The sequence below is a fragment of the Gambusia affinis genome, linkage group LG19 (assembly GCF_019740435.1).
Source record: "Gambusia affinis linkage group LG19, SWU_Gaff_1.0, whole genome shotgun sequence".
Lineage (NCBI taxonomy): Eukaryota > Metazoa > Chordata > Actinopteri > Cyprinodontiformes > Poeciliidae > Gambusia > Gambusia affinis.
The window spans coordinates 21,734,007-21,749,374 of record NC_057886.1 but is presented as its reverse complement, the minus strand read 5'-3'; the positions used below and the strand labels follow the sequence as shown (position 1 = coordinate 21,749,374).

The window sequence follows — 15,368 nt, the reverse complement described above, 5'->3', positions numbered from 1 at the left end:
CAGGGATGCTGCTGCTGCCTCCATCAGCTCAGGGAACGCTGTGTCCATGAACGGGGCTGGAATACTGATGCAGGGCTGCAGGAGCTGCAGTGGGGGGAAAGAGGAGCCTGGACTCACTGATGTCTGCAGCAGAGATCATCTGGTTCACCTGGGAGACGTTTGTGAAGTTACACGGTAAAAAACTAAAAACAAACAGCAATATTTTGGTTTATTTAGCTTGTTGTAAAGGGGGAGGGGAAATGGATGTTCAAGTAGAAAACCCAAAGATTGTGCTCAAGTAATAGTAGCAGTACTTCACCATATTTTTACTCAAATAGCCATAAAAGGGAGAAAGTCTGCTCAAGTACTGAGATACTGATCAAATTATCATCATTTAATATTTAAAATTTACATAATCAGACAGACCAAAATGTAAAGTTAAGTGGAAATTGTAGTATTTTGAGGACCAACATGACAATAATTCATAAAAGTAACAAAAAAATAAAAATAGGCAAAATAAATGTTTCCAAATCAGTTTCTTTCAGTAAAAAACAGATTAAACTTTAACAAAAACTGCAGGTGTTGTGTCTGTTTCTGCTGAATCTTTGGTTAAAACATGTTTGTTTTTCATTCAGTGGGTAGAAAATCCAGACATTCAGAGTAGCGATACCTCAAAATAAAATTACTCAAGTGAAAGTAAAAAGTAGAGCATAGTAAAAAATCCTCCTAAAAGTAAAGTTTTTCAAAAACGTTGCTCTAGTAAATATAACCAGTGATTTCTCAACTCTGCATTTATGAATGTCATAGTAAAAACTAAATATTTAAATTACTAACAAAGTAACAGCTTCCAGTTAATATTTCAGCTAAATGATCATTTCATTCCTGATCAGTCTCCAGTAACAGCCCATGAGCTCATTCATATCTTAGTTTTTCAGATTGTGGTCTAAAGGTTTCGTGCGACGTCTCGTTGTTCCTGGTTTCCCGTTTTGCTGCAGTCAGCTGCGATGAAAGCAGCCGCCTTTGCAGAACTGATGGACAGCAGCTTCAGCAACCGTCGCATGTTTCCCGTGTCCTTGAGCTGTGACGCTTTCATTCAGCTGACGGCGGCGGACGGTAATTAAGCCAGAACTCCAACCCTCCATTTCAGCAGGTAATGAGGAGGCCCCTGAGGGCCACTTAGGTGTCCGGCTGAAAAGCCTCTCTGGAACTTTGCTGCATAATATTCAGCGCTCTTTGCAGAAATCTGGATTTACTGGGAGGATTTTCAAGGTCCCACTCACCTCATATAAAGCTTTCAGCAGAGGCAGCTGAAGGACGACGTCACATTAAAGGATTAAAGCCAACCCACTGAGCAAAACTCACATTTTGTACATTTTTGTGTTTTCATTTGGGTTTCAGCTGCTCCTGAACAGACCAAGTGCTTAAAAAACACCCAGACATTTTCTGGTAGTGAGTAAAATGGAAAATAATCTGTATGCAACATCCCGAATACAGAGTATGGTCGTTACCTAGCAACCCCAGCAGAGTTCTGCCAGTTACCTAGCAATCCAAGCTGAGTTCCAGCAAGTTTGGTCAGCTGGTTTTACTGCTCTATGCACTGCTGGCCTCTGGAAAAGACATGTTTTGTTTCTGACTTCCAAAAGTCAGAAATTTTCTTATTTTGTTTTTCTAGAAAAAGTCTGAGATTAATTAAAAAATTTTAGTGTTTCTTTCTAGCAAATCTTCTGTCTTTTCAAGCTCAGAATTTGGCTTGATTTTTCTAGAATAGTTCTGACCTGGATCTCAAAATTGTGGGGGGGGGCGTTTCTATCACATTTTGGACTTTTGAAAGTCACAAAATGTCAAGCTTTTTCTAGAAAATTTCTGAAATTAATCTCTAAATTTCCTTTTTGGGTGATGTTTATGTTTAGATTAAGTCTAAATCTGGTTTCAGAAAAGGGAACAGAAGTCAGAAATTATTCTAACCCTAATACAGAAACACCAACCTGTGTGTGTGTGTGTGTGTGTGTGTGTGTGGCCCTGCAGAGGGACCTCCAGTCCAGAGCCGTGGTAGCAGCTGTTGTTAGTGGGACAGCAGCCAGGTAACGAGGGGACACGCTGGGCCAGCAGAGCGGAGAGCCAGGACTCTGATTCGTGTGGATGAGGGTGTGAGTGAGCGCTCTATATGCACACACGCATGTCAGCGTGCTTCCTGGCACCGCGGACGTCCGGCTGGCACGGCGGCAGAGGCCGGGGAAGTGGCTGTGCGTCTGACAGGAGGGGCGACTTCAGACTCAGGACCGTTATCACACATGATCCAGCTCCTGCTCCAACAGAGGGGCAGGAAGAGGCCGTGTTGTGTGTCCTCCATTTTATAGAACAATCAAGTAACTATATTGCTTTAAGGTGTAATTAAACAAAAAAACTTTCTGGTTTAACACTTTGAAATTGGGCTTCTGTTTCTTTAAGTAGCTCCTCCACAAAGTCATCAAAAACTTGGCTCCTCTGTTAATCCATTAATGATTTTACCAGCATTGCTCTGAGAAGTAGCTCCTATATTAGCTGATGCTCAGCTAATTGCTGCTGGCTAGTCTGAAGGAGCTGTCCACTAAGTCCACCCAGGGGTTTTAGCTGAATGGTTGCCATGGAGACTAAAGGATTTCTCGAACAAGCATTGAAAGATTCAAGACAACACTCCAGGTGTGTTTTTGATGAGGGAATAACATAACATGATGGAAAGATGAAAAAAGTGAATTTTACATAACAGTGTCCCTTTAAAGTTTGCATTTTACATACTTTATGTAAAGTATGTAAAAAATAAATTCAACATTTGTTCATTTTTAGAATAAATATTTTGAAATCTGTACATTTTGAAATGTTTGGAACTCTAATGATGAGAAACTGTCCAGTAATAATTTCCTAAATCCATTTATCGTTTTTTTTTTTTTTTCCTGCTGGGTGTTTAGCTTCCTGGCAGACAATAATTTACCATTACAGCCATCTAAACGTGTCACACACAGCAGGAAGCATTTCGCTCCACAGGTCAATCCGATGTCCTGCAGATGAAACTGGATGTGACGTGAGTCTCCCTCTCTGCAGCGCTGCATTAGTATTCCAGCTCCGTTCATGAACACAGCGTTCCAGCAGCAGCGGCGCTGCAGTTCCCCTCATCGCGCCACCAGAGGGCGGTGTTTCACACGATAACTTTACCAATTCTGACACAAAACAAAAAGTTTAATTTGATTTAACTGGAGCGAGGGGAAAAAAGGTGCATGTTGTATTTAGAGGCTAGTAAATTACAAAAATTTGACGTCAAATAAGAATAACGCTACTTCAAGATATTTTTAAAAGTAGACAATAAAGAAATTACTCCAGTACGAGTAAAGAGGTATTTGGTAAAAAGTGCTGAGTAACTGATCAAACTATCACACATTTAATATAAAAAAAAATCAGACAAACTAAATTATAAAAGTCTAAATTTTGGTAATTTAAGAACAATTACAATTCATATAAGTGACAAAAAAAACTTCAAGCAAAGAATAAATTTTGAGTTTCTTTCAATAAAAAAAATAAACAAACTTATGAAACTAAAAAGAACTGCAGGTGTGTGTGTGTCTGTGTCTGGTGAATTTTTGGCTAAAACATGTTTATCATTCAGTATGTATAAAGTCCAAAAATTTTACTCGAGCAGAGATACTTCATCAGAGAACTACCTCAAAGTAAAAAGCAAAGTGTAGTAAAAAAAAACTTCTAAAATATTTTTAAAAGTTTCTCAAATGTAATTGAGCAAATTAAACTACCGTAGTTACTACCAGACTCTGGTTCTCATTAAATGTATGAAAATATCTGGTTTCAACTATAAATGTTTTTGCATTTTAGATTTTTAATCAAACGCTGGATGAAGCAGTTTGAATATCAAACGCTTTCCAAACCAAACTGAAATTCATGCACCGTACGAAAGCTTGTTTTGCATCTTCCTACTTCAAACCAGTACATTCCTGGTGTAGTTTAGAGCTGGAATATTATCTAAAATGTTTTACACTCCAATAATACGTAAATCATATATGTGTAAACGGATGTTTTTCGTTTTTTTTTATATTGGGCGTCTCTAACTGCTCTGAAACTCTGCCTTCAGGAAGTCATCACAACATGGCTTCTCTACCAAACCTTTAACATTTTTGCCAGCATTTCTGAGAAGTTGCTCCTATAATGAGCAGATGATGCACAGTCCCACTTAGGTGTTTGCTAATTGGTGGCTAGTTTGAAGGAGCCAAGTTGGGGAGGAGCTACACCTCAAAGGCGGAGCTAAATCCAACCACTTGTTTTGGCAGATGTACAACAAATCATGTTCAAATCTTTAAAAAAAAAAAAATTTCTTTGATTTTGTTTTCTCAACAAAGCAACTCTCCGGGATTTAATTTTGTAACTTAAAGCTATAAATTGATTTTATACATCATTGGCCCTTTAAGACGTTTCAGGGAACCTCCGTTTGTTTACGCAGTTTTTCCCAAGTTAAAAAAAAAAAGAAACCAAATCAAGTTTTTTTGTTCCAGATCTTTATTAAACTCTGCAGAACAGCAGTGATATTTCCCGTCGCCACAGCCGACGTTAAACCGTCTCCTCCTTGGCGATGCGGTCCTTCTTCAGCGGCCCCTGAGGAAAACAGACAACAAACCCTGTCAGTTTCACGTCCACAAAACAGAACCCGGTCCGGGCTCGGAGCGGGTCGTGTTCCCAGAGAGTGAACAGGGAGCCGGCACAGGCGGGACCGGCTCCCCTGCCTCACTGGGGGTCACTGTAGCACTGGAATGGAACCCAGAGTTCACACTGGAGGCTGAACCAGGTTACGAACAGTGCAGAGCGAAGTTCACCGAGGGCAGAGCGCTTCTCACCATGAAGGTCTTCTTCTCCTCCACCGTCTGGAAGCGGCCATGGCCGAACTTGGAGGTGGTGTCGATGAACTTGAGGTCGATCTTCTCCAGAGCGCGGCGGCTGGTCTGCACCAGCAGAGACTGAAGAAAAAAAAAAAAAACACGTTTTAGTTTCAGGCGTTTCATCAACTCAAAATTTGAGATCTTCTAAAGACCATTATGAATAAACTTTCACACTTGTTGCACAAAAAAGAAGCTTTTTTCTCTTTTGCAAACTTTCTAGTTATTTTAAAACATTCTGATGAAACTGTGTTTATTCTGCTTATTGACTTATTTTGTAATCAAAGATTATCACAGCCTGAGCTTAATACTGTCACATAACTCAGAAAAGATGACTGAAATAAAAGACACTTTCGTAGATATTTTCTGCAATTTATATTTTATTTTTAGAAAAGAAAAACACATTTTGAAGCTAAATCGCCCAGCAAGCTAGGTCAAGTTAGCAGCAGTTAGCGATAGCCTCAACATTCCCCATTTAATTTTCATTTTTACATCTGCATCATTTTTGTCTAAAATGTAAAAAAGAAAAAAAAAAGACCTTGTTATAAAGTTGACCTGACATCAAAGTCCAAATAATGAAAGCTAGAAAACTGGCTTGTAAAACAAGATGGCCGCCCAGGAATAACTCTGAACTGTGGAAAAGTTTGATGAAAAAGTTCAAATTTCCCAAAAATTACATCTTCAAAATTCAAAAAATTTGGTCAAACCTGGTTTACCACCAAGTCCAGTTTTTATAACTTCTTAAAAGAAAATTGAAACTTTTCCTCCTCACCTTGCGCAGAGTCAGCACCCTCTTCTTGGTTCCTACGACGCAGCCCTTCACCATGACGAAGTCGTTGGTCACCTCTCCATAGTGAACAAACCCGCCCTGAAACCAGAAAATAAACCGACTGAGAAACTTCAGTTTCAGACGTTCTGATCAGAGGAAAGTGAGCGTCTCTCACCAGGGGGTTGATGCTCTTGTTGGTCAGATCGTACTCTGTGGAGGCGTTGTTCTTCACCAGCTTCCCGTCCTTGGTGTGGTAGCCATGGCCCATCTTGTAGATCTTCTTGTTGATCTCTGTTCGGTGGTGGTAGCCCTTCTGACCGGCGCGGGCGACAGAGAACGCCACACGGGCCGGATGCCAGGCGCCGATGCAGGCCACCTTACGCAGGCCGCGATGCGTTTTGCGGGGGAGCTTCTTGGTGTGCCAGCGGCTGGTGACGCCCTTGTAGCCGTGACCTTTGGTGACGCCGATGACGTCGATCATCTCGTCCTGGGTGAAAACGGTACTGACCGCCACCGCCTGCTCCAGCTTCTCGCGGGCCCAGTCCACCTTGTCGGAGATGGTGCCGCCGTTCAGCTGCACCTCCATCAGGTGGGACTTCTTCTGCCTCAGAGGCAGCAGGCGCATCTGAACAGAAACGTAACGCGTTAGCGTGAACTTCCTGTAGCACAGGCAACGCGGTTTAACGCCGCATCGTCTCAGAAGGAAGGCAGCATGGAAGATCTCCTCACAAGAATCGGGCGCCATGCCTGACGCAGTTTCCGTGGTCTCATCACCGACAGGAAAGGGATTTTCTTTCAGAGTATTTAAGTATATATTACTGGATTGGACGTCATGTAAACGTGCGCCGTTGCTAAGCATCGAGTCGGAAAAATTACTCCATTACACCAAGAATGAATAAAATGGGATGGATGAACAAGTCACTGAAACCTACTACTTCCTGTCGTCTTTGTTGTTTCTGCCAGTAGTAATATCTGGCTGTTGATCATGCAATTAATATCTTGAAAACAAATGTTTTCATCTTAGTTTCACAATATAAGTTTATTTCACCTCAGTGTGAAAACATCCTAGCTAAAAACTGCTGTTTTTTTTTAAAATGATCGTTTCAAACTGCGCAACTTTATCATTAATGGAAATGTAACTTGTGCACTAGCTGCAGTGGCTAGGCTAACAGGCGCTGTCCAACCCAGTAACATACAGAACGACGTTTCCTGGACACCAACCTGTGTGTGGGCGATGACTCTGATGACCTGGCAGTACTTCTTCATGGCAGCAAAGTCTTTCTCCAGCTGCTTCTTGCCCTCATCGTCCTGCCATTTCTTGCAGTACTTGGTGAAGGCCTTCTTCTTGGATTTGTACCTGAGAGTACAGCAGAGGTTGGCGCCGGCCCCTCATGACCCCTGCAGGGGTCAGCGGAAGAGCACGGTGCACAGCTCCCAAGCCCAATCAGACCGGGCTGGACCAACGTTTTGGCTCATGGCTCGGTTTCTAAGCAGCACTTTCCACCGGCCAGCGGAGCCCGGAGCTCATCGGGGCGCGCTGCACCCGAGCGGAGCTACCGTAGGATAGCCGCCAACGTTAGATTCGATCAGCTTCGTCCCCACTGGCGACAAACACCTGCTTCAAACAAACATTAGATGGCCGACTGCGGACGGCTCTCACCAGTTTTTGTAGAAGCGGCGCTTGCATTCGTCGCTCATGTGTTCGGCGAAGATGGTCTTGAAGGAGCGCAGGCCGCGGGGCGTGTTGACGTAGCCGATGACCCCGACTACGATCATGGGCGGAGTCTCCACAATGGTCACGGCCTCCACCACTTCCTTCTTGTTGACCTCTGCGTTGAAATAAAAACATATTATGCTCATCTCTTAAAGCCGATTTCCACATTTAACCACGCTGACGGGATCGGCTGCGCTCAGGACTCGACATTCAGCAAGGGGGATAAACCCATTCTGTCCGCCCGTCGAGAGTCTCATCACAGGCAGAACTCTGGCGCTTTTAAATTAGAAAATATTTCATCTAAAAACAAATATTAACATTTCTGCAACAAATGCTTCCAGAAAAAAAATCATTTCGCTATTCAAACTTAATCTGCTGGGTGACAAAACGTCACAAAAATTATTGCAATGTTAAGATATATTCTCTCAATTTTTAAGTTTAGTTAAGTATTCATCCAACAAACCTCATTTGTAAAACTAGAAAAGAAAACCTCTGGTCATCAGGTCACAATTTAACCTTTGACTTAACACAAAAATTTTAACTATAACCAATCATAAGTGCAATTCAAAATAATTGAATAGGAAAGTAGTGAAATGGTCGTTTTACTGTAGCATTCAGCTGGAAACCTCTTGAAGTATCTTAATTTATGCTTCTTTCATATTTAGTGCCATTAGGAATAACGATGCTTACTTGAACCGGGTCTGTCCACCTCCCGGACAATGTGCGTCATGCCGGCCTTGTAGCCCAGGAAGGCCGTCAGGTGAACCGGCTTGCTGGGGTCATCCTTCGGGAAGCTCTTGGCCTTACCGCGATGACGGCGACTCCTTTTGCGGGGCAGGAAGCCCAGGGATCCGTGTCGCGGAGCCGAAAACTTACGGTGGGACTGTTGAGTAAAGGATAATTAGCTTTCGAAATTATTAGAAATTACATTTCTCCAAGTGGTGCGGGAAACCGGCTTTTAGCATGCTATTAGCCATTAGCCTACATGCAACGAGTTTGAATCACAACTTTCAAGTCTTGACACACAAAAATGTTAATTTAATTTATAAAATGAATCAAGCTAAATTCTTAGGGGTGTTATTTGTTATAGACGTAAGCTTTTGGCCTGGTTAACGAGGCCATGTTGGATCCAGAGCCTGCGGACTGTCTACACATGCACTACAAAAAGTTTAAAATTTCTACTAAAACTATAACAAATTTACACAAAAATATAATCGAACACCAACACAAAGGCGCTCTAGGTGTTCTTATGTATGTAACTATGAGCGATGGATAAGATTAGTAATGGATTTATCAATGAACAACAATCAAAGGAACCCATCTCACCATTTTGTCTCCCGTCCGATTGAAAGAGGCCTGAAACTAGGCAAACTACCAATATATAGCTCAGGAAATCTCGCGAGAATCTTCTTCTTCTTCTTCTTTTTTATTATGGCGGATAGTTTTAGGTGCATAACGCCACCTACTGTACACGAGTGTGTAGCAACATTAATCCATCAAATTCTATTTTTTAATTTTGTATTCTGAAGATAAATAAATAATGCTTTCCTTAATCTGTAAATATCCATTATGTTTCATTCATTTCCCAATATTCCTTTGAGAATCGCGAGAATCTGCGTGACTATTTTCTAAAAAATTTTATGCCTCTTCAAAACACTTTCTACATGTAGCCACTTGGTGTCGCTGTTCTGTTAGACAACAACAAAAATATCAGTTGTTCATTTGATCATAGACAGAAACTTTATTTCAGACTCAAGGTCCAAAGAAAGCAAAAAGAACAAAATAAGAAACAACCAAACAGACACACATATCCACAACCCTCCAGAAAAAAAAAGTTAAACGAAACATTTACATTTTTTTTTTAAAGTATTCAAGTTGCACTTTTATTTGCTGTTGCTCACCCTCCGTAAACAATAAGCATGTTTCTGGACTTGGTTTAATGCAAAATCACAGTTTCCAATATTTAAACTATGTTTGAGGGTAAATTGCACTCCAGTAGTATTCAAATTGAACTTCTCTACGTTTTGTCACCTACAACAAAATTTAATGTGTTGCCAGGAGTGAGGAAACTAATTGTATCCAAATATAAATTCGTGGATAGTTGTCAAAAAAAATCTTCACCTGAATTCAGTCTTTTTAATCTGATACCCCAATATAAAATTTACTGCAGTTTTAGCTCAGAGGTCACTTTGTGTAGAACAATCTGTTTGTAAAAGTATCTCACTATGCCTGACATTTCAGTTTAAAATATCTTTTTTCTGTTTATCTTGTATCATATTTAATTTTCTGAGACATTGAACATTGGATATTCATTACAATCCAGAATCACCAAAGTTAAAATAAATAACTTTTGTTATGTATTGCTTCTGTACCACACTATATTTATTGAATCTTAATAAGAGTTTGACTCAATTACTAAATTAAATTAACTTCTCGATAATATTTTAATTTAGAAGTAATGAGTTCAGGAGTCCTGGAGGTATATCTGAGTGCCTCATAACTCCGTTGCCTTTAAAATAAAGTTACGCAACTGCAGTTTTTTAAGTGATATCAGAGACTGAAATGTTTTAATTTAGAATCAGTCACAGCTTTGAACTTTAAAAATTTTATTTCTCCGGTCAAATTGACAGAGTGAAACATGATTTTATTCATTCAATCATACAACATTTAAAACAAGTGATGACTGATTCATCAGTGCTGTCCGAGTTGGACTACCATGGGATTAAAATGGGTTTAATGAGTTGAAGGAACTGGATTCGAGCAGGATCCCAGACGCAGTTCTCCTCCAGGCCGCTCTTCGTCATCCCACAGTTGGGCGGCACCCAGGCGGTGTCATACCCATGGTAAGGCCAGGTCTTTTGCAGAGGGTGGTTCTGGTAATCAATTGCTTTCACTTTCCCCACATTGACCAGAACCACGATGACCACTTTATCCCATTCAGGATGATCAATAGGATAGCGACTTGCTTTTTGCAGGTCTCTGCTGAGGTAGACCCCACGACCAAGCATCCCATCTGCAGACTGACAGAAACCACTCATATAGATTCCCTGAGCATTCCTGGTGGTGGTGCCATGATACATGACGTAGGTTTGGCCGTCCGCCGGCTGTGGAGTAATCAATCGAGACGCTCCAGGAGGAAGAACAAAGTCAACTTCAATCCACTGTACCCTGCTCATGTTAGCGTCCGAATCCCTGCAGGAAAGGATGTGAAACATTTAAATCTATTCATGTATTTTATCAAATCAAATTGTGAAATTATACCAGGAGAGTTTTCTACTCTCTAGTTTTTTCAGACTCCACGACTGTTTTAGTTACTGCCTGTTTTATAATAATGTTGTTCTTAATGTTTTTTTTAAGTTTCATTTAAAGAGGCAGTATTATGTGCTTTCCAGTCACAAAGTGCCATTTATTATCTTGAAATTGGGCCTCTGTCACTTTAAAACTTCTGCTCTTTCTGAAATTACACCTTCAGAAACTTATCACAACATTATGACTCTGTTAACCCTTTGCTAATATTTTTAACTGGGTTGCACTGAGAAGAAGCTCCTACAAGGATCCCAGATGATGTGCAGTTCTACCAGCTGTTTGCTAATTGCTGCTGGCTAGTCTGAAGGAGCAGAGTGGGAGAGAGCTGCTCTGTCAGACCGAAACGCTGAAGCTTTAAACTGCAGCCCTGAGGAGGAGATGCGCCTCGGAGGCGGGGCTAGGTCCATGCAGGCGACTTAGCTGAATGGTTGCCATGGAGATTAAAGGATTTCTCAAACATGCATGAAAGAAGAAAAGCAGTGCTCTGAATGTGTTTATGATGAGGGAATAACATTGTAACATCATGTAATTTTACATGATAGTGCTCCTTAAAAAACACTAAACAGTGCAACTCTGCCTCCTGTCATAGTTTCATATAACCCACAGTCTGTAGAGAAAACTTTATAAAAAGTATTTAATCGTTGAGTTTAATGGAATTGTGTGTAAAGTTGAACAATCACAGATTCAGTTGATTTTTGCTTTTCTTTAACCCAGTGAAAAAGTTTCATTGATAGATCTTTTTAGCACAATATCAAACTGAATTTTATCTTGATTATTTGTTGAAGATATTTCCTGTTGACAATCAGCCTTTTCAGAGAAATATTAAAGTTTGTTTCCTCCTGACTTACCTCTGTCCGTGTCCGTCTCAGAGTGCGGCCTGAATCTCACCTTCCCTCTTATAAAAACCTCCAGGAAGTCCAAACATGGACATGGATCGTTTTACTTTCGTTTCTCCTTCACGGTATTTTCTAGGTGTGGTCAACCTAACTGTAGCTTTTACTTCTACCAACAGATGAATGAGTGAATTTGGATGTATCTGATGTGCAGCAGTAAAGACGTTTTTCTGCAGTCAATAAAAACCAGCAGGCGGTAAATCCTGCAGATTTCTGTTTCATTTTTTGTGAATAACACCAATATGACTGTTAGGATTATAAGACTGGGGCCCCTGAGACAAAAAGGGCCCTAATGTAAAGACCTGGGAAGACTACTAACAGATCAGGAGTCATGGAGGTATGTCTGAGTGCCTCATAACTCCGTAACTTTTAAAATAAAGTTACGCATCTGCAGTTTTTTAAGTGATATCAGAGACTGAAATGTTTTAATTTAGAATCAGTCACAACTTTGAACTTTAAAAACTTTATTGCTCCGGTCAAATTGACAGAGAGAAACATGATTTTCTTCATCCAAACATACATTTGAATCAATCATCACTTGTTTTAACTTGCAAATCATGTAAATATTTTACATGTAACCAGTGCTGTCCGAGTTGGACTGGCCTGGGATTTCAGTGGGTTTAATGAGATGAAGGTACTGGATTCGAGCAGGATCCCAGACGCAGTTCTCCTCCAGGCCGCTCTTCGTCATCCCACAGTTGGGCGGCACCCAGGCGGTGTCATACCCATGGTTATGCCAGGTCTTCTGCAGAGGGTGGTTCTGGCGATCAATTGCTTTCACTTTCCCCACATTGACCTGAACCACGATGACCACTTTATCCCATTCAGGATGATTAATAGGATAGCGACTTGCTTTTTGCAGGTCTCTGCTGAGGTAGACCCCACGACCAAGCATCCCATCTGCAGACTGACAGAAACCGTTCCTACGGATTCCCTCAGCATTCTCCTTTTTGGTGCCATGATACATGATGTAGGTTTGGCCGTCTTCCGGCTCTTCAGTAATCAATCGAGACGCTCCAAAAGGAAGAGCAAAGTCATCTTCAATCCACTGTACCCTGCTCATGTTAGCGTCAGAATCCCTGCAGGAAAGGATTGGAAACATTTAAATCTATTCATGCATTTTATCAAATCAAATTGTGAAATTATACCAGGAGAGTTTTCTACTCTCTAGTTTTTTCAGACTCCATGACTGTTTTAGTTACTGCCTGTTTTATAATAATGTTGTTCTTAATGTTTTTTTAAGTTTCATTTAAAGAGGCAGTATTATGTGCTTTCCAGTCACAAAGTGCCATTAATTATCTTGAAATTGGGCCTCTGCTACAAGATATTTCCTGTTTAAAATCAGCCTTTTCAGAGAAATATTAAAGTTTGTATCCTCCTGACTTACCTCTGTCTGTGTCCGTCTCAGAGTGCGGCCTGAATCTCACCTTCCCTCTTATAAAAACCTCCAGGAAGTCCAAACATGGACATGACTCATTTTACTTTCATTTCTCTTCCACTGTATTTTCTAGGTGTGGTCAACCTAACTGTAGCTTTTACTTCTACCAACAGATGAATGAGTGAATTTGGATGGATGTGATGTGCAGCAGTAAAGAAGTTTTTCTGCAGTCAATAAAAACCAGCAGGCGGTAAATCCTGCAGATTTCTGTTTCATTTTTTGTGAATAACACCAATATGACTGTTAGAATTATGAGACTGGGGCCCCTGAGACAAAAAGGGCCCTAATGTACCAGTTTGTGAAAAGAAATTTTTAAAATATTTTTGTCACTTATTTAAGAACGTAAAATCCATTCATCATACATAGAGGGATATATTTCAAATCCTTGTTTATTCCAGTTTTTCAGAAAATTAGAATAGTAGGAAAATTGCAACACAAAACACCTGCAGAGGTTTTCCAGGGGTTTGAATGGTCTCTCACTCTACGTCATTCAGCTACATGATTATCATAAACGCCCTTCACAAGAAGGGAAAGACATTAAGGTGTGATGGTGAGAAGTTACCAGGACTCAAAGGCAAGCAACAACTACGAACACCAAACGCAGTTTAACAGATTTATTGAATTAGTTAAGTGAAATGGAGAGAGAATGGAGAGGCGTTGATCTGCGGCAGCAGGGAGGAACAGGCAGCAGCTGGCTGGTGGTTATGGAGGTATCCAGGGGCAAGGCCTAGAGGAGCAGTGAGGATCAGGTAATTCAGGTAATTCCTGAACACCAGGAAGTGTTCAGAGCTGCTTTTATGAGGAAGGAATAGATGGGAGAGGAAACAGAAACAAGTTCAACGCTGTAAATGAGAGCACTGGAGTGTACCACTGTTGAAGCGAAACCATCAGGCATCTGCCTCAGGGAAGTCGCTCCTATTTAAGGCCCTTACTGATTGGTGATGATGAGCACCAGCTGGATCCCATCAGCCTCTAAATATAGAGAAACCACTCCCCTGCAGAACTCAACAAAAGGTTATTTTTGAACAAGTTGTTCACAGAGTTGTGTGTCCAAGCTTATTAAAGGGGCAGTATAACGTGTTTTCCAGACAAAGAGTGCTGTTTTATAGCACAAATGGCTATAAAATGTTTTTGTGGCATCACAACTCGGCTCTTCTACTGACCATTTGTCAACATTTTTACCAGCATTTCTTTGAGAAGTATAATGAGCTCAGCAGATGTGCAGCTCCACCAGCTGTTTGCTAATTGCTGCTGGCTAGTCTGAAGGAGCTGAGTGGGGGAGCTGCGGGAAAGGAAAGGTTGGAAACTGCAGCTCCAAGGAGGAGCTGCACCTTGAAGGCAGGGATACTCCAACCATTCAGGGATTTTAGCTGAATGGTTGCCATGGAGATTAAAGGATTTCTCTAATCTTCATGGGAAAAAAAATCAACACTCCAGGAATGTTTTTGATGAGGGAATTACATTATAACATGATGTAAACCTTAAAAAAAAAAAAAAAAAAAGTAGATTTTACAGAACCCAATTTTTGAGAGCCCAATTTAGACATTTAATTATTTATGATGCAGTGGATGAGTTTGTTTGATATGGTTCACAAATGTTCTGAAATGAAATAATAAAAATAGTCTATGCCACCCTAAGAGTGTCTTTATGAGGCTAGAATTATATACAAAATTTTATTTTGTTCAGCAGTGAGCTTCCAAAATAATGTCTGATTTTTACAGTACATACTTTTTTCATTGCTGTAAATTAATGATGTCCTCCTGTTTAACATAAAACAGCTGCTTAATTGTTAGCAGTTTCTTACTGTTTATAGTTTTTATGTTATATGTTGCTAAATGAGGTACGTTTGACACAAAAACAAAACTTGGATCACTGAAAGTACATCCTACCCACAGTGAAGCACGGTAGTGGTGGAACAATGCTGAGCAACCAATCAAAAAACAAGATCAAAGTCAACTTCAGTCCACTTTACTGCTCATGTTTATCAGAATCTCAGCAGAAAAGCAGGTAAAAAAAATATGAAGCTAAAATGTATTCATGTATTTTCAAATTGCTGTGATTTAGCAGTTTTCTAAAACTTATCCTTTTGTCATTGGAATATTTTAGAATATTGTTGCTCCAGTTAGAAAATACTGAAGTTTTATTTAAAAATCATGAAACGGTACAAGCCTGCCACCTGTTGGTGGTTTGCATCTCTTTGAAAAAAGAAACAATTTTTGGAACATTTAATGAATATCATGTTAGATTAGACCAAACAAACAAAGAAAAGACTTGCAAGCCATCCACCTGTTAAAACACGGTGGTGGCAACATCATTATTTATGGACCGTTATCCTCAGAAAGGTCAGGGAAGCTGGTCG

At 40.5% G+C, this 15,368-nt stretch overlaps 2 protein-coding genes and 2 non-coding genes across 4 annotated transcripts; all 4 read right to left on the bottom strand.

The window, feature by feature from the left end:
• Positions 1-4,459: 4,459 nt before the first annotated feature.
• Positions 4,460-8,764, bottom strand: rpl3 (ribosomal protein L3). The gene is made up of 8 exons (XM_044101473.1): positions 8,699-8,764; positions 8,063-8,255; positions 7,319-7,487; positions 6,880-7,015; positions 5,834-6,283; positions 5,662-5,757; positions 4,851-4,970; positions 4,460-4,611 (listed from the first exon to the last, which is right to left on the bottom strand). Exons 1-8 carry the CDS (start codon positions 8,699-8,701, stop codon positions 4,567-4,569), a joined length of 1,212 nt encoding a protein of 403 aa, XP_043957408.1. The 5' UTR covers positions 8,702-8,764; the 3' UTR covers positions 4,460-4,566.
• On the bottom strand, positions 4,685-4,817 carry LOC122822654. Its single transcript, XR_006369186.1, has one exon. It is a non-coding gene; the product is annotated as a small nucleolar RNA SNORA54 (small nucleolar RNA).
• On the bottom strand, positions 6,348-6,440 carry LOC122822657. Its single transcript, XR_006369189.1, has one exon. It is a non-coding gene; the product is annotated as a small nucleolar RNA U83B (small nucleolar RNA).
• Positions 8,765-9,846: 1,082 nt separating the features above from the next.
• On the bottom strand, positions 9,847-13,003 carry LOC122822626. Its single transcript, XM_044101472.1, has 3 exons — positions 12,959-13,003; positions 12,210-12,650; positions 9,847-10,540 (listed from the first exon to the last, which is right to left on the bottom strand). Exons 2-3 carry the CDS (start codon positions 12,632-12,634, stop codon positions 10,084-10,086), a joined length of 882 nt encoding a protein of 293 aa, XP_043957407.1. The 5' UTR covers positions 12,635-12,650; positions 12,959-13,003; the 3' UTR covers positions 9,847-10,083.
• Positions 13,004-15,368: the final 2,365 nt, after the last annotated feature.